This window comes from Rhyacophila brunnea, unplaced genomic scaffold (genome assembly GCF_057557595.1).
Source record: "Rhyacophila brunnea isolate RB1 unplaced genomic scaffold, BYU_Rbru_1.0 scaffold_9, whole genome shotgun sequence".
NCBI classification, from domain to species: domain Eukaryota; kingdom Metazoa; phylum Arthropoda; class Insecta; order Trichoptera; family Rhyacophilidae; genus Rhyacophila; species Rhyacophila brunnea.
Window position 1 is genome coordinate 6,636,481 of NW_028233361.1, and position 20,294 is coordinate 6,656,774.

Here is a 20,294-nt window from a genome sequence, read left to right on the forward strand (position 1 = left end):
ATCCCGGCAAGAACGGTTAGTCTTGAAACATCTTGAAGTTTTTATATCACACATGAGAAGAGCTATTGTAAATTCTATCTATATCGGTATGAAACGGCCTGTTACAACTTATATTGTATTTTAATTGTCGATTATCGATCTATTATTCATAATATCTGAGAAAAGTAATACAATATTGGCTAATTCACTTAAAACACCGCCATGCGATTTATAGGTTATGTGATGTGTCAAAAACACTTTCAAGATTAATATCATTGTAATAGACTTATATCATTATTATGCACTGCTTTATGTTACTATATTATAGTAATAACATAAATCGCAAGTAAAATGTACGTGTATAACTCCAGATATGTTGATACCTACCTAATTTTTATCAGGTTAAATGACTTAACCCTCATTTTTATTAGTTTTTCTTCAATAACTTCATTATTTAATTATTGATTGGGAAAAAAACCACCAAATTATTAATCATCATGCACTTCAAGTTTGTGTCTTCAATTTTATATTTAGACTTAGGCCCAAAATCATTATCAAAACGTTTTTTGTGCCTCCTGTAAAATTTGATTAGTGTGGATTAACTCCTTTTGCCTTTCCAGTCGATATGTATGTGAGAGAGGGAGAAAGATAAGAAGGGTAAGATAACACATAAACCAATGAAATCAGAGCAACTTACCAGGTTCAAATAATCCAACTGTCCAAAATGCATAAAGACAAATAAAATTTCACATTATTATCATACGAGATGAGCTACTTGTATTTAAAATAAGGGCAGTTACATATTCTATTGAGTAAATTGTGTTAATAAATTTTTACAGTATACCATTTTAGGTATTCTTATTATATTATAACCTTCACTGACTCTGTGTCCATAATATGCTCTGTTTACAAGCAAAAATGGTTATCTACTTAATTTTCTTTCCTATTATTCGTAAGTAACCGCTGTATTCAATGGAATGGTGGGCTACGTACGTCACTTCCAGTAAAATTTAATGCCCAGTCTGGTGAAGCAGGTCTCAATATATGACATAAAATAAACTGATTTGTTTCTGAACAATGATTGCTTACAAGGTTAAAAGGTTCATAAGTGCTGTAATATCTTGAAACATCAAAAAAAAAAAAAAAGCAGGTGGATAATCAATTTAACAGGAAATACAGCTAATAAAGTTGTGATTATATTGAGATGCACGTCGCGTACTGTCACGGTGACAAATTTTGTCTATGATGGAGAGTGCCAAGTCTTTATTAGTATTTTGAATTATTACTCATTATTCATCCTAATTTCAATTAATTTTAACAGTTTCTATATGTGCGTACGTTAAAATTACTTGCGATATTACATCCATAGATAATATTTTCAACAGAACCCAACCTGTAGACCATAGATATGTAATAGACAACATTCTTATTGAAAATACATAGTGCCAACCGCTAAAAACAAAAAACAAGCGATTTTGACATGAGTCGAAAATTTGTACGCGCGTAGAAAATGATAAAAAACGTTTATTGAGTCATGCAGGTGTCGATGCAGTGTGGTACAATGTGAGGTAACTTCATTGCTGTTCTAGTGGTTTCGGCAGATTTTGCTAACTGACAATGTTCGTTCAAAGATTCAAAATGTGCCACAGGATTGGAGCATCAGTCTGATAACATTTTAAACACCAAGAAAAATGACTTTACACACATTTTTCCCTTAGTGGCACCTTACTGTGACATCATGTGATAGTACGCGACGTGCGCAGCATAATATAATCACAACATAAGTGTAATAATCCAATTTCGAACCCAGGGTTTCAAGACTTTTTTAAGCTGTGAAAGTTAATAAAATAATACAGTCCAGTACACATATTGGTAACACTTAAAAAACGTGAAAAGTTTACGGTGATGGGCGGCGGCTTGGAGGACTACATCCCCTCCTCTCGCGTTTCAGTATTCGTTCCCCTCACCTTGAACGCATTTGCCATTTCTTCGTGGTATCAGTCATTTAGACGTGTTAATAATAGCAAAAGTTTTCAAAATTGACAGCAGGAAGTTTATAAGTCATCTTATCTCCTACTGTGAAGAAGCAAAATGAGAAAATAACCTCATTTGGCTCTTCGACAACGTTATCGAAAGAGTTGTCGCGATGACAGCTACAAAACACACTTAAAATTTTAATATTGCCATATAAAATTTATCCTAAGTTATAATTCGCGAAAATATATACCTATTTAAGAAAGTGGAGAATAATATCTTCCAATCCTGGCAATACTCACAATACTTCGAAATCGAAAACCATAGATAAGATACAACATGAGAGCTGCCGCCAAGCCTCATGTTAAACTTTTCGGTCTCTAGTGCTTTGTATTATATAGGTTTCACTTTAGTCTGTGTGCTGAAGCCTGCTTGGCAATTTGGTTTTTATTATAGTTAAAGCCGGATTCATATATTATAATGTATCGAATGGCAATAGTTCATTCAAATTTCATTTACAAATGTTAGCATTTTTTTTTAAAAATTAAAAAAAATATCAACCTGAATATACACAAACACTCACGGTGGTTTAGAATTACAGGGAACCAACTACAAAAATGCATGTTTTGAGTTAACCCCGATTTCGATAATGCCGTAATCATATTTATTGGTGACACAAAGCTCTATGTCGTACATATATCAGTTTACAAGATATAGTTAAGTAAAGTGTTCTATATTTAATAAATTTCATACTAGCAAAATCTTTATTTGCGTTTATCTCAAATCCGTGTCATTGTAGATAGGCCCCTGTGATCCTAAAACCGCTCAGTGGTTTTATTAAAACTATAAAATGTATAAAACACTTTGTATTTCAACATTTCCTCTTGTGGGCGATTAATATTTCACAATACAAAAGCACTATCTGACAGTGGTGCTAGATATTCTTACATAAATACGGTATGTAGAGAGCCACTACAAAAAGTTTTAGTGAAATCTAAATACAAAGAAACTATTACCTACACACATAGGTTAAGAACCGCTGTTCTAAACATTGGGCCATAAAATTATCTGACAACAATAATGTATGCTTATTCAATACATAACAATTATTATTATAACTAAATCTGGTTGACATTATTTCGGACAATATTTTATAGACAGAAAAAACAAATCGTGTATGGTGACTAACCGTAGTGTGTGCGTGTGCGGGTAGAGGTGGCGGTGGATGATGGGTGTTGCGAGCTCTCCTCGGTGGCTCGATTCCGTCTTGGCCGTTATCCATTAAACCTGCGCATTCTCCATCCTCGTACACACTCCTCACCACAGCATTGGCTGCATCACTGAATTCATTCAAACAATATCATATTATTTGGTTGTTGTATTGCAGAGAAAAATGCAAGAATGATGCACTGGAAAAAGACATATTTCATGATTGGGAAATCTCCCTAGCGCATTGCAAGGGTGGAGGTAGGCTGTTAAGATTCAACATAAATAGTACATACACACTAAGCTTTATCAATCACACTTATTTGTTTTCGTTGAATTAAAAATATTATAGAGGGTTAGTTAGTTTTTTTTAAATTCATTAAGCCCTGCCTAAGCCAAACCATCATCAATAAAAAATATTCTTCTATCTCTAAAATATTTAAAATGATGTATGGTGTAATGGCATAATTTTAGATATTTTATAGATAAATGAATATTTTTTGATTATTATCTACTATGGCTTAAATTAGGCAGGGTTGAATTGAATTTTAAAAACTAACATATAAATCTACACATTGTAGTCTTAGTTTAATGAAAACAAATGCTATTATCTCAATGTAGTCCTGACAAATAAATCACAGAGCACAAGTGTAAGCCTTGCTGCAAATGTATATACGGGCAGTTCTCGACTTTCACATGTAATTGGCTCCTGAAAATGTATATACACGACTGACAAAACACCCACGGTGGCCGCGCGGCTTAAGCGTTGGACTATAACGCCGTGAGTCCCAGGTTCGAATCCTGGGCCTGGCAAGTACATATATTGTTTTTCAATTTGTGTGTGAGTCAGGGTATGGACCTAATAGGTTGAGCAAGTGGCTGACATCCATTTCTCATAAAAAACAAAATCTGTCAATACAAACCTCTACTCTGTGGAGACCCATATGATCCTATTAGGATCGGACACGGTCGAAAGAAAAAAGAAAAGACAAAGTTTAGTATGCACTATTTACGAGGGTGGGTCAATAAGTCCTTAGAAAAGCCGACAGGTGGCGCGAATAGTACTGTAAGCGGTTTGTTTTCATGCAGCGGCACTACCGATTCAGTATGCTGCGAAGTTTCAATCAGATTGGTCGGGTTGTTGTGTGTTTCTCGTACATTTAAAAAAAAAATTTGCTTGTGGAAAATGGAAAAATGGAAAATGGAGAAAATTGAGTTTAGAGCTGTTATTAAACATTTTAATATAAAAGGGTTAACAGCAAAGGAAATAAAAAATGAGTTGGATTTAGTTCACGGCATATCTGCTCCTTCACTTGCAACTATTTATAACTGGTTAAATGAATTTAAACGTGGTCGTACATCAACAAAGGATGAACCACGCTCAGGACGTCCTGTAGAGGTGACTACACCAGAAATGATCAATAAAATCCACGATATGGTGTTAAGTGACCGAAGATTAAAGTTGAGTGAGATAATTGAGGTTACAGGGATCTCAAAAGGTAGCGTCATTTCTATTTTACATGACAAATTGGGCATGAAAAAAATTTCTGCAAGATGGGTGCCGCGTTTGCTCACAGTCGACAATAAACGCAATAGGGTGGTGGCCTCTAAAGCCCTGTTGTCGCTCATGCAACGCAATCCGGATGAATTTTTTCGTCGCTTTGTGACTGTAGATGAAACATGGATACACCACTATACTCCCGAGACGAAAGAACAGTCAAAGCAGTGGATTGCGAAAGGCGAACCATGTCCAAAGAAGGCGAAAACCGTAAAATCAGCTGGTAAGGTTATAGCTACTGTATTTTGGGATGCACGTGGAATTATTTTCGTTGACTATTTGGAAAAAGGAAAAACAATAACAGGGGATTATTATGCATCTTTATTGGACCAGCTAAAAAACAAAATTGAAGAAAAACGGCCTCATTTAAACAGGAAAAAAATCCTCTTTCATCAGGACAATGCCCGTGTTCACACATGTTTACGAAATTGAAGAATTGAAGTTCGAATTGGTCGACCACCCACCGTATTCGCCAGATTTAGCCCCCAGTGACTTTTTCCTTTTCCCAAACTTAAAAAAATGGCTAAGTGGACAACGTTTTTTTTCAAATGAAGAAGTCATCGATCGGACAAATGCTTATTTTGAGGACCTTCCGAAAACTTATTTTTCTGACGGTTTAAAAAAAATTGAGAAACGTCTAACCAAGTGTATTGAGCTCCAAGGAGATTATGTTGATAAATAAAAAAAAAATACAAAAATAAAAACTGTTTTAATGCTTTTTTCTAAGGAATTATTGACCCACCCTCGTATGTCAGATCTCCACAACCTACCTCCACTCTTCGCCACTGGAAGACATCCATATCCTTCACTTGAAAATGGTTAAAAATATAATACTAACGCAAGATGTGCTGCAAGCGGATGGAGTGCTCTGGCGAGGGTTCTGTGGACGGCAGCTCTGGGCGGGGCGTTTCTTCGAACTGCTGACTGACTGCTCGCTGCTATGGCGCTTACTCCTGAATCTTGAACGGCTGCATCCGCACAGACCTATCACGTTAAAAAAATAATATCATGTCATATGTAAGATTGCCAAATGAATATTATGTTAAGTAAACTTTTTCTTTTATTGTATTACCTATAGTAAATATAAATAGGCCTGAAAGAATATTACAAATTTCTCATCATCAGGATTAACCCTTTTACTCCCAGCTGATTTAGCCTAGCATATGTGAAAACTCCCAAGCGTTTTTTGCCAAAAAATCATCGATTTAGTTTTTTTTAAATAAATAATTCTACAGATGTTTTAAAAATTTGAAACTTTTTTGTGTGTTCTCAATGGTGTATAAAGCAATAATAAGTAATAATATTGATAGCTTACATCAATAGAACAAAAGAAAAAAATAATGTATCAATATTTATTTAGAAATGAACGGATAAAACTATGTTTGAACAACAAAACAAGTGTGACAACATTTTTTTATTTATAATTGATATATGAAATTTTATAATATAATCTATTCTTATCTAGTAACAGAAAAAAAAATAAACATATTATTATTTCTCTATGAAATTGAATTTTTATAAAGTAATCAAAAAAAATCGTATAGTGTCAAGGTATTCAAGAATATTATTAAATTCACAAAATCGCAAGAGAATTCGATACAGTATCGAGGACTAACTGATATGGGAATGAAGTAATTTCAAAAAATATGTTTCAAAGCACTAAATCATTTATAATAATATATATATATTTTTTTTTTGACCATGTCCGATCCTAATAGGATCATAGAAGTATCCACAGAGTAGAAGTTTGTATTAACAGATTTTGTTTTTTACGAGAAATGGATGTCAGCCATTTGCTCAACCTATTAGGTCCATACCCTCACTCACACACAAATTGAAAAACAATATGTGTACTTGTCAGACCCAGGATTCGAACCTGAGACCCACGGCGTGATAGTCCAACGCTCAAGCCGCGCAGCCACCGTGGGCGGAATAATATTTATTCATGTATTTTTTCACCATCTACCAAAAGAACAGTGGGCATCCATTGTTTGTTCGGTCAGTTCATAATAATTACAAAATTCATTTTGTAATGTGATGTATGAATCATAAAATAACTAAACGAAATATCAGAACTAAAAATGTGTCATAAAAATAATGTTTTATTATTTTTATGACCCTCTTTGGTCTCGAGTTCAGACAGCAAGAGCAATTATGACTTGTGAGTTATTAGGGTATGACACAATTATAAACAAGTGTGACACTAAAATAGATATTAGTCACACCCAACACAGAGTGAATAAAGTGCTTTGTCTACAACAGACGAAATATGACGGGAAAAAATTTGGAATAAATCGTAAATTTGGTTCCAAACTTTCGGCCGATGGATCGGCCCAGATGGAGTTTTTGCATAGGTATGGTGGGCCGAAATATTGGCTGAATGGGAGTTAAAGGGTTAAGAAGATAATATATACCAAAATACATTATTTATGGAGTTATAGTTGTGAGCTAATATAAACTTAGGTTGGTAGTATTATTATAATAGTGTCCTCTGAGTGTAACAAATTGTGGTTGAAGTAATTTCTAAGACTAACCTGAAGATGGTGAATAATTCCCGAGTGAATCAAATCTGTTGCTGCGTCCAAGAGTCTGGGAAGTGGAGACGGAGGAAGGATGCAACGAGGCCCTTCATCTTCTAATAATGCATCACTGAAAATTTATTCAATCAGATAAGTATTATTATATTGTTATTATAATTGACGTAGTATATTATTTTAACACAATTAAAAATTGGCGATCAGTGTCCACAAAATTTCAGGGAAAATATGTAGTTATTCATTAAATAATCATGTGCCCGTAAATGTAAACATTTAATATTAGATGTTATTCTATTAAATGTCTATACTGTAATAATTGCAAAAAGTAATCCATCGACAACAGGTTCATGGGAATGTGTCTATGGATCGAACGTATGGTTGTATTGGTAATAAGATTATTATTTTCTTATTACGATATTATTGGCACCCAAAAACCAAATGGTGGTTCGTGTTCTGGTTTGAAGTCTCTTGTTATGTTAAATAACCTTGGTGTTTTTTTATACATGATTATTCATTTTAGAAATACTGGTCAACGAATTTAATTATACACTATCCAATCGTATTAATTTACATATTTAAAGCTTATTTTGTATGTAATTAATTGGGTGAATCTGAAATTGTAGTGGAATGTCATAGTAGAAGTGTGAAGTTCTCGTCAAATGAATCTGTAGCTCAAAGTCACTTGTAGCTGACTTAATCAATAGACCAGGGGCCCGATTTCCTAACTATCGTCTCGTGTGGCACCAGACGACATGACGTAATTGTGACGTCAGCCAATACATGCCGCCCGCTCGAGCGTGTATTGGCTGACGTCACAATTACGTCATGTCGTCTGGTGCCACACGAGACGATAGTTAGGAAATCGGGCCCCAGAAGTCCTTTTTTTACTTCAATTTCATAAATTTAGACTACATCTCTATTGAAGAAAGCTTTTTTCAATATGTAAATGCCTAACCTCAGATAGAAAGGTTAAAATATGTAGTTGAAACGCTGACAAATGGCTTCTATAAAATACATATAGAGAAAGAATAAATTGACTAATTACTTTGGCGAAAGGATATCTGACGATGCATTTCTATGCAGACGGTCCTCCAGCTGTTTCCATATAGGTTCAATCCGTTCCAAGGCAGTCTTTCCTCCAGCCAGCACATCCGCAGCGGGGAAGCTGATCTTCTGCAATATCCTGTTATACTGCAAGGCCTGTGCTATTTCTCCGATACCTACAAAATGCACGGTTCAATTATAATATTATTGACTCTACCAGCGAATATCATTTCAAGTTTAAAATTGAATGATCAGTAAATGATTTTTTTAGTGAAATATTTGACCACAACTTTACCTTTATGTGTGAGATGATTTCTATCAAGGCTAAGATGGCGCAGTGAAGTATTAAGCCGAAGCGCTCTGGCCAGAAGTCGCGCACCCGCGTCCCCGACTCCGTTGCCCGCAACGTCCAGTTTAGATAGGGCTCTAGCTGCACCCAAACCGCCCAGCAGTGGGAGTAGGGTACTCTGTTGGCAAAAACAAATCATACAATTGCTACTGTAAACAAGTATCATTGTCACCATGAGCACAACAACCTGGCATCCTCTTACAGCTCACTTCACTTGTCCCTATCTATGGTGGCCGCTTTCAAATTAGAATTGGTATTAGCCATATTATGGCAGTCATTGGTAGCCCCTTCGAGCAAGTAGAATTTTTGGTTTGCCTCTTTTTCTGCATTCTATTTAAAAGCTCAATATTATTCTGCTGTTTCATAGTCACTTGGAAACAGCTGCTAAAATTCATGCATAATATTTAAAAACTAGGTTAAACTAGATCGTTTGAGATAATGTTATGTCGTGTTAGCATATGACTTCGAAATAATATTACTTCAGGCTTCAAAATTTAAAAAATGTAAAATTATATACAGTACACTCTCAGTAATCCGCCGCTCGATTATCCGACAACTACTCTAATCCGCTGTTATTTTTACTAGTTAAAAGCACAAAATCAAGCTCTATAATTCACCGGTATTCGATTGTCAAATTCAGTAGTCCGTCGCGTACAAGTATACAACGCAGATGAGACAGGTTTATTTTGGAAACTTCTCCTTCGTAAAACGTACGATCATCGCGAAGAAAGTGATGTACCAGGGAGGAAAGTGCCCAAAGACCGCATCACAATTATGCCGTGCTCCAATGCAACAGGGACATACAAACTGAAGCTTTTGGTCATAGGGAAAGCTAGGAATCCTAAGCCATTCAAGAATATCTGCATCACTGAACAACTGGTTGTGTCAAGTTATTTACTGTTTAATATTTAGTTAAAACGATACATCAGTGAAACAGCAAATAATTTTCAACTATAGGCGTGGCGAAATTTTGGACTCGCTAGCACTCGGAGAGAGAACGTTGAGCTGGGAACACGTCAATTTGTTTCGTGATGGCGACGGGGGTATTAATTCTTAAATCGTGTAAAGATGACTAAAAAGTTACCCATTTACTTTAAAAAGAAAACATGTCAATGAATATATTATTATTGTTACTAATAGAACAATAAACAGAACATTAAATGGACGCATGTTGGATTTATATGATAAATTATATTTCGTTCGGCATGCGTCATTTGCACCCGCGACCCGCAATCCGCGCATCGCCTAGCCACGATCTTTTTAGACCGTGCCTTAACTGAGGTATAGCCTTAATTAACCTAGTTTATAAATTTGTATAATTTAGTAAATACTTGCTTTTGATTATAAATAAAACCGTAATTTTCTAGTATAAATTTCTCAAAAATTTTTTTTTACGAAAAACCTGTTTTCACTTTTACCATATTTTGTATGTATGCACTATAATCCGCCGCTTTCACTAATTGGACACTTGTCTGGTTTTTGGGGTGGCGGATTACTGAGAGAGTACTGTATGTATGTTTAAATAAAGAAATATTGGGACATAAATTAATATTCGAGAGCATGTACTAGGTATGTGGAATGGATAAAAAGGTTTTTAAAATATTGAGGTTGTCTTTACCTTTAGTTTGCAGTCACTGATGTCTAAAGATGTTAATACCGAATCCGGATCTTGCAAAACCTCAACGAGTGCCTGAAAAGTAAAAAAATACCATTTTACTTATTTTGTAATTATTAACCTGTCACCCTGTAGGTACAATTCTTTGATGAATTGCAATAGAAATATGTTCCATTGCAGAAATTGTGAGTAAAACAATCCATGCAATGCAATTTAATTCATTTATTACAACGTTTTTATTAGCTCATATTCTTGTTTGTCCAGTACAAATCTTGCAATCGATTTTTAAGTAACTTCCCGACTAGCTAGACATTTGAAACTTTTAGAATATGTCAGAACACGATGCCAATGCATTCTTTTAATACTTTTAGCCATCTTTAAGCAGAATTTAATTCATTTTCAGTTAATTCTGTTTAGTATGGAAAGTTATTTCAGAAAAATCCATAAAAAGTAAAAGACTATTATTGGTTGCTAAGGGGGTGGTTCTAGCAACAAAATTATTAATATATACGTGCGTTACTATGGAAATCAAAATGAAATGTCAAAATGACCTTTCAGTATTCCATATTTGTTTGTTTGTTTGTTTGTTTGTTTTTTATTTACTTCATATCAAGTACAAGATTGAGCATATTGAGCATAATAATTCAACAGAAAATTTAAAAAAGTTGTATATAAAAAGTTCTTTTTATCTTGTAATTATATTAATTTATATCACGGAATCACAAAATAGACGTTAGACAGTGTGGAAACAGTTTATAAAAACACAGTAGACAATGTAAACAGAGAGCAGTAGAACAGTAGTCCACCAAGAGAGTTGAAGAAATCATATTTTAAAAAATATATAATATATTAAACAACCAACAACACGATTCACTCTCACTACTTTGATATATTATTATGAAGCAATTTAGGTGATACCATCTATTGCCCTCTCAATTGGTACTTAAAGAGTAATCCAAATTTACACTTACTCCTGACCTATCTACAAATCAAGTTAATAATGTGATTTAAATTACAAAGATGATAGCTGTCTCTTGACGGAATTAGAAACACATAAGATAGTGTAGTTATTCGGAATTATTCACAAGGATACTTAGCTTGGTAGCTTTATAGGTTAAAAATACTTAATTGGAAAGCGAAAGATATGTTTTTGAACTATGATTTAGTCGATGATTTTTTCAAGGTATGTACCTACTTACATTTTATTAGAGTAAAATATATTATGTTACATACCTGTACTAGAGGGGCTGCGAGCTGTCTTCTTCCCTGAAGTCTGGCGATGACCAGCCCGCGGAGAGACCGGCTGCGACCCGCCGCAGCCATTACACCCGCCAATTCCCCCTCCATGCCTAAGCCAATAGTGATATATTTTTGTTCACAATAAATTTTGACAAATCTCATCATCCACTAGTACCTAAGAGATATTAAAAGACCTAAAGGGATGTCAAGAAGTTAGTATAACGGGACGTACATGGCAACGAACGACCGAGAAGAGTGGAGACAGCAAAGTGTAAATCAAGATTAAATCGAAAACAAATAAAATTACTATGTCTGGTCCAAAAAAAATTATAAATCCATTCAACATATGTTCAAACTTACAAATAATTACTTTTGGATGGCCTTGCTTTTCAGATACTTGGAACAGCCATTGTCTTAATTTAAACATTTCATTATGGAGAAATTAACTATCAACTCACAGTTGTCAGAAAGGTCAAGATGCGTGAGACAGCGCACTCCCGGTAGGCACGCTTCTAAGACGAGTGGGCCCCCAGTTGCCAACGCGCCACGCAGCGATAGTCTTAGACCCGTCGCAGTTTCGTTGCAAGCCAAGCCCAGCAATACACTCCTGTAAGATTATATGTAACAATTTTAGCATGTCTTCTATTTTAAGATAATGTGTATGACCAAGTTTACATTGTAAACGTTTTATTATCATTTACTTAGTGTTTACATCTTTGTTTATTTTATTTTCAATGATTGTTTATGGTTGTCAGTTAGATTATGACAAAATAAATTTTGACATCATGGAATCTTAAAAATATACAAGTATTTGATTTATTTAAATAAAAAAGAGGTAAAATTATTTTCTATATTGTATGAGTATTATAAATAAACGTACAATATTATCGTGAGTCAGTGGTGAAGAGTGGATGTAGGCTGTGAAGATCCGATATAAAAAGTGCACACTAAACTATGTCAGTCAAACAGATCAGTTTTTTTTTGAGCTAAGACAATAATGTGTAGATAATGTTTGTTAGTTTTGAAAATTCAATTAAATCCTGCCCAATTCAAGCCAGAATATTATAATAGTCAAATCAAATCTTTTATCTATAAAATATCTAAAATTATACCATTACACCTACATAATTTAAGATATTTTATATATAGAAGAATATAGAGAACGATTATGGTTTGGTTTAGGCAGGGCTTGAATTTTAAACACCTAACCAACATCATCTGCAAATTGAATTCTTAGTTCAACGAAAACAAATAACTATGACTGATAATATTTAGTGTGCATTATTTATGTCGAATCATAACAGCCTACCTCCACCCCTCGCCACTGCCGTGGGGTTTGATAGTTTTGGCGTGAAACCAGAGTGAGAAAGACACGCAACAAGATACATTGATACAAGAGGTGCAATGTAAATACAGTTGACAACTGCAACCATAAACAATATTTACATTAGCCTTACCTACTCTCACCTGCGTATATTCGCTACTTCACGTCATTTTTAACGCACAATAAAAATAATTTATTAAGGGGGGACATGCTCGTCGAAGGTCAAAATTGAGTTTTTATTGTATTTTCAAACCATGATCCTGGACACTCCTTAAACATTGTAGATAATCTATTTATATAATTTTGAAGCCATATTATCCTTTATAGTTATTTTAAACATTTGATGACTGCATAAAGTATTTTTGTTACATAAAATAGTATTCTTTTAAACCTCTCGCTCTAATGTTTTAGAATATAGTCATATTTCGGTACATAACTGTGCAGTGGTGTTAAGATTTTTTATGTTTATTAATTTTTAAACGCATTTATGAAACCATTAGTATAATTTATTACGAGATAATTTTTGTAAAATATTCACGATAAAAAATTATATTGATAATCTCTGTGATCCCAAATTTGACAAGAATTAGGCATTTTATTATTCAAAAAATCGGCAAGATTAACACATTTGAAGATGATTTTAAAGATACTTATTATAAGCTATGTCTTTGACCATTCAAGTGTGATAAACATCTTATGAATAATGATTGCTTTATAATAATTATTGACCTAAGAATAAGGTAGTGTTTTTTCGAAATACGCCATTTCTTTTGTCATTCCCTAGTAGTTAAGCTACAACATACGGCCGTAGCCATAAATTGACAAACTATAATTAAAGTAGGGAGTAAAATTATGTTAACGCGCGTGTTTGAACATGTACCTAACCGATTTTTTTTTTATTTTTTTTTAAACGGTACATGTTCAAACACGCGCGTCAATATAATTTTACTCCCTACTTCAATTATAGTTTGTCAATTTATGGCTACGGCCGTATGTTGTAGCTTAACCACTGGGGAATGACAAAAGAAATGGCGTATTTCAAAAAAACACTACCTTATACTTAGGTCAATAATTATTATAAAGCAATCATTATTCATAAGATGTTTATCACACTTGAATGATCAAAGACATAGCTTATAATAAGTATCTTTAGAATTATCTTCAAATGTGTTAATCTTGCCGATGTTTTGAATAATAAAATGCCTAATTCTTGTCAAATTTGGGATCACAGAGATTATCAATATAATTTTTTATCGTGAATATTTTACAAAAAATATCTCGTAATAAATTATACTAATGGTTTCATAAATGCGTTTAAAAATTAATAAACGTAAAAAATCTTAACACCACTGCACAGCTATGTACCGAAATATGACTATATTCTAAAACATTAGAGCGAGAGGTTTAAAAGAATACTATTTTATGTAACAAAAATACTTTATGCAGTCATCAAATGTTTAAAATAACTATAAAGGATAATAAGGCTTCAAAATTATATAAATAGATTATCTACAACGTTTAAGGAGTGTCCAGGATCATGGTTTGAAAATACAATAAAAACTGAATTTTAACCTTCGACGAGCATGTCCCCCCTTAACATCATTTTTTATCACCAGTTATCAGTTTGATTGTCAATATTAAGGCTTTTTTGTAACACTTTAAAGAAATGCATTCTTCAAGTACACTTAAACGCTTGATATGCTAGTAACAAGTTAATTGAAGCCCATCTGCTACCTATATTGCTAACATGATATTATAATATATGAAAGCCAGTCAGGGGGTCCCTTACTTGAGTGCGTCCTGCGGCAGTCTGCAATTGGAGAAGTCCAAGTGATCCAGGGCAAGGCAGGCGGTGAAAAACTGTCGCAGAGAGGGTGGAGGGTCACGCGTACTCCGTCTGGAGCTCCAAGGGTTTCCCGCCAATGACAGCCATCTTAAGCGAGCCCCGCATCCTCGCAGTAGAGCCCCAAATATCTGTAGTGGAATAACATAATTTAGAACACAGCGCCATAGTTAATATTTCTAATTATCTCATATATACACATTACCATAGTACCATATAGTACCATACACTTTCAGGGAAAAACCATTTTCACTCAAAATCAGGGCATAAGGGCCTTCACAGAGTGGAGGTTATCTTGAGTCATTTTATCAGTCCATTGGGTCTTTGATTTAGATGTAAACTCACATTGAAAACATAGCATGAGAATTTGATTCAGAAGCGGAATTCAAACCAGTGACCCACAGTTTTAGAGATGGACATTCTACCACTACTACACTATGCGTGTTTTAGATTTTAGCAAGCTAATAAAAGACAAAGTTAGGATTGATAATTATTTTGATTCCACTATTGACCAGTGGCAAAGGGTGCCTGTTGAAGGTAAGTAGGTGGCCTAGGATAGCCATATATACAGGACTTGAATTTGAAATTTGTTCATCGTATTTTACTGAACATAAAATATTATATATAAAAAAGTAATGCCTCAGTAGTTCAGAGCTTTGTCGAAGGGAGTGGTTCACATCAAGTCCAGCGCGAAAAAATGATTGAACGTATATTGTAAACATGTGAGGCTTTTATACCTATGGCCTAAGGTTTTTACATTGTGTGCGTGTGTTTTTTACAATACGTGTGTAATCATTTGTATGTGTGAAATATATCAAGTTAGTTGAATCCTTTGTCAGATTGTGTTAGTGGAATTGCTACGTGCCGTCTTGTTGACCAAGTCGACAATCAATTTATAATACATACCTACAGACAGATTTCGCTGGAAAATTATATTTGTTTGTGGAATATAAAATGATGAAGTTATTAACCCGGCCGCCGCGTCAGTTTCAATATGAAAGGGGCTCTCTCTGCGGTACCATTTTTCTAAATGCTATGCTTCGCTATATTATGATAAATACGGCAATTAAAAATAGCTGGTATTACTGTTATCATGCCTAGATACATAAGGTTCGAAGTGCCACACTAAAAAATAGAATCGATTGTTGAATTTAGCTGTGAATGCTTGAATAAAATCGTCCATAGTCCCTTGTACCGAAAAAATACGCAGCCATGTTTGTGACGTAAAAACGCGTCATTGAGATTGTGCGCCTATGAAAAGAAATAAATCACTGACACTAATTTTATTTTAGTCATGTTAGAAACACTTAAAAATGCCGTTAAAAATATTGAAAATAATAGCTTTTATTGTGTCGCATATTATTACAAGTTTTATGGGTCGCGTAAAGTTGAGTCCACAGTGGTTGAAATATTGTAATAATTTCTTATGTTCTTTTTTTAGTGTAATTTGGATTTTTACTAGATTAAACTTTTCAGTTTTATTGAGCATTGTGTTATGTTAGTGATTGTCGTTTTATGTTTTATAAAAAAAACAATATTTATTTTGTAAAATCTGCTGCGTGCTTGTAAAAGTGCTATAAAAACATTTATTGCGTGAGGTTTTAAAATTTCATAAACATTAAATTGCATACAAAGATAATATGTAATATAGTTGAAAAGTCAATATTCCATGATTTACATTTTATATTATGTTGTATACCCGTGTGTTTTTTTTTATACTTACGTTTATTTATACGTTTTATATATTCCTTCATAGTAGTTAGTAATTTATTGGTAAAACTCGCAATCGTCCTAACTAAAATATAATAATATATTATATTTTTTCATTCCGTGTGGACGTATCTTTACGACATATTTACGACTTTCAATAATGAGCTCGATTTATGACTTTCAAACAATTGGGGTGACACATGACGACATGACCATGAGTAATAAAAATAAATGACATAATCCAGAACACAAGTTCAAGTACATATTTATAAATATTTTGATGACACAGGTTCGGTTGTTTGGTTTTATTTTATTCCCGCAAACATGGTGTTGTAAAGATCGCGGTGAATATTCAACTTGACACGATAAATCACTCGGCGCACACTCAAACTCGAATGAAAATATTTTGTATACCTAGTGCGCAGGCGCTAAAAAATACCGCGTAGATTTGAACTGATGCAATCGTACCGGCGAATCTCAATAGATCGAGAGGGTTCGAAAGATCGATGTTTATGAAATTAAAACAACATATTTTTGACAAAGTTATATAGGTGGAAGTAGGCGGATGGATCGGGCTATTTTTTAATAAAATTCTCAATGCCGCATGAAAAATATTTCTTGCGTTATCCACAGGTCAAGGTTTGCGTATCTGACTGCTATACGGTCGCCCATGTGTTACGTACTAGCTGTATCCTACTGGAATACGGTCGCCGGGAAAGGGTTAAAGACGTATTATGTAAGTAAGGCAATTAAAAAGTATTTTTATTAAGAAGGTAGGCTTTAAACAATCGCCAAGTAAGGAGTCTTCGCCACTCCACATGGAAAATAATATTAAAAATCTTGTTCATTTCGCATTACTCACATTTTCTAAAGTAATTTCGGTGTTCGATAAGTTTAGGTGTGTGACCACATTTGGTTGAGCCAGAAAACTGCATAAATCCTGTAACAAAAATAATTGACATTCATCAATAAAGGTTATAGTAGATCAAGAAACTCATGTGTGCATGTCATTCTTAAATTTCTTACTGTATATTTTGTCATGGACTTTTTTCAAGCTCATGTATGAGGACTAAATCTCCCAAAGAAGTACCAGTGCCAAGTTAGCAAATGTCCAGTTTATAAAAATATCCAAACGGCGGCGTCAAATTGTCCTTGAATACTATGGTGCTAAATGATTTTGAAACCAGGATGCAGCTAGGCTTCTGGCTTACAAATACATGTTTTGTCTTTTTTTACTTGATAAGCAATCAAAATGCACACATCAGATCATTATGTAAAACGTTCACAAATCGTTTCATATAATGAAGTATGTATACAGTTCTGAAATTTTAAGGACAAATAGCATCAAACTACGTTAAAAAAAACTTTGGATTATCTCAAGACTTTATTGGCAAGTGTTATTAGAAGATTCGATACACTTCGATAAAGTATATTATCTGTGTATGTGAATCCTACATATCGCACCGTCAGTGTAAAACCAAGGCACGTGCAAAAGACATATTTTGGATATATTAGGGTTTGAAGTCTTCGTTTTGTTAGGACAAATAAAGTTTCTAAAAAAAAAACATAATATTTGGTTTATATCTACATTATATTGCATGTTCTTTCAGTTACTTCACTTTTACATTATCATGTTCACGACTTTTGCAGTTGTTTTGCATTTAATCTCGAAATTGAAAAATTTGCAGATGCCTTGGTTTTACACTCACGGTGCGATATAATGCTTATATCATAATACCGATGGCTCTGTTTATATTTTTATACCTTTAAAATGTCTGGCGTATTTAAATTTATTTGTTTTAAAAAGGTAGGCTTGAAATAATTGCCTAGTACGGAGTCTTCGTCACTGCCAACCATGATAATATGTTAGTCTGAAAAAACTGAGAGCAAGACTTAATTTTTTTTTTTAATTTACTTTACAATTCAATGTGGATTTGCCTGGTATATAAAAGAGATTTTTTAACAGATTCTATTTACGAGAAATAAATTACGTTAAAAATGAAAAAAGTTTTTATAAGTACATGAAACTCAGAGACATGGGCATTTCCTGTTTCCTGTCATAAATCACCACTGAGTATAATGTTCAATGATGTTTGATTATATCGCAGCGCTCATAGAGACACCCGTGCAGCCGAAAATCGTACATTGCCCACCTTCAATTTGGACAAACCTGAATCATAACCTCATTGACTGAAGAACGCATCATACTAGTCAGTCGATACCTCATTGGCTGAATACCATATAATACTACATAATACGCCAACCAATTAATGCTTTCCGAGCGATCAGAATTTAGTTAAATGCCTATCCTATATGGTAAATCAATGATGATATTACATTGTAAGGTCTAGCCGAGGTGCAAACAGGACACCAGTTAATGAGTCTCCACGAAAGAGTAAAATATAATATGAAAACTTACGTGGATGTCATCCTTAAGATTATTATTGGAGAGGTCAAGATGTGTAAGGGTCTCGAGGTTGTTGGCATTGTCGCAGAGCATGACACCCAGGCTGTTGGCCCCCTTCCCCGTAATGCTGCAATGCGACAGGCACAGGTGTCTCAGTCCAGCTTCGTTGCTCGCCAGAGCGTTTACTATACTTATAGCACCTATAACGATAAACATAACACATGATATGAAATTTTTATAGTTGATTTTTATTTCTTTTTGGGCACTATTACAGTGTATTCTGCAATTGGTTTCGGCGTGGTTTAATTGAATTTTAAAACCAACTCCATCTACAATTTGTACTCTTAGTTGAATGAAAATAAATAGGTGTAAGTGACAAAGTTTAATGTGCACTATTTATGTTGGATCCCCACAGCCTACATCCACCCTTCACCGTTGACATAATGCTCTAAACGGGTAGAGGTGATATAATGTGATGATTTGGTAAAGGACGGTTAGATAGGTAGTGGGGGCGGGTTTTAAAAGATAGAGGATATGATGACTGGGGGTTAAGATTTTGTGACGTTTGACGAGATGTTGTGTGTTCTCATAAAATTGTTCCAAAAATTGTGTTCTCATTAAATTTATGGACAACCCTTAAAAAACAGATTCAAACTACTATAGTGGAGGGAGTTATATAAACCATTTGTATTAAAATTCTCATTAGCAATTCTGAATGAAAATACTAACCTTTATCCTCGATAGGATTGTCATTGAGATCGAGGGTGTGGAGGGAAGCGGCAGCTGCAATGGCGGGGGCGAGTCGGGCGGCGGCGTCGTGGCGGAGCGCCCCCTTCGGCCAGTGCAACTCCCCCAGGGTGCCCCTGCGCAGCGCCCCCGCCAACACTGCTAGCGCCACGCCCCCCCCGCCTTCCCCCGCACCCCACACTCCGCGGAACCACCGGTTGTACTGCAGTGCACACACCAATGCGCTTATCTCTCTGGAAAACAATTCAATCGTTCAATAACATGGCAGATGTTTGTAGCAAACGCTTCCTTTCCATATTTTCTATATTTTAAGAAAAAAAATTACTCTCTTAAAATTAATTGAAATATGACGTGTATCGAGCTGAAAGTCCTAATATTGAAAGAAGTTAAAATAAAACATGTCACCAGGGCCTCATAGAAAATGCGAGGCCCACCATTCAAAATGCAAAACTATGGGGAAGAAAATATAAAATGCCAATTTTTATCCACGGTATTAAATACTATTTATTTAGAAACAAAAATTATTTAACGGAAGCTTTTCATGATTTCGCACCAGCGAATTTAGTGATTATTTTGAAATGATCGAAAGACATGCTATCTGCCTAGTTGGTAGAGTGGCTGTCTGTGAAGCCATGGGTTACGAGCTGAATATCGCAGCTGGGCAAAAAAATGCATGTTGTTTTTAATGTGTGTTCGATCCAGTGAAAGAACCCAATGAGTCAGACAACCAATCCTCGTAAAAGACAGTATGGTAATATAATA

At 34.5% G+C, this 20,294-nt stretch overlaps 1 protein-coding gene across 1 annotated transcript in view; it reads right to left on the reverse strand.

The window, feature by feature from the left end:
* The window catches only part of LRR (capping protein regulator and myosin 1 linker 1 leucine rich repeat protein), a 44,281-nt gene that overhangs the window by 12,485 nt on the left and 11,502 nt on the right, over positions 1-20,294 (reverse strand). Inside the window, exons 8-19 of the mRNA XM_085959556.1 lie at positions 19,515-19,765; positions 18,798-18,985; positions 17,241-17,318; positions 14,615-14,799; positions 11,960-12,108; positions 11,496-11,611; positions 10,266-10,337; positions 8,594-8,765; positions 8,300-8,474; positions 7,252-7,366; positions 5,556-5,701; positions 3,143-3,293 (exon numbers count right to left, since the gene is read on the reverse strand). Of these exons, the coding sequence (XP_085815682.1) occupies positions 3,143-3,293; positions 5,556-5,701; positions 7,252-7,366; positions 8,300-8,474; positions 8,594-8,765; positions 10,266-10,337; positions 11,496-11,611; positions 11,960-12,108; positions 14,615-14,799; positions 17,241-17,318; positions 18,798-18,985; positions 19,515-19,765 (1,798 nt within the window). The remainder of the gene's footprint in view (positions 1-3,142; positions 3,294-5,555; positions 5,702-7,251; positions 7,367-8,299; positions 8,475-8,593; positions 8,766-10,265; positions 10,338-11,495; positions 11,612-11,959; positions 12,109-14,614; positions 14,800-17,240; positions 17,319-18,797; positions 18,986-19,514; positions 19,766-20,294) is intronic.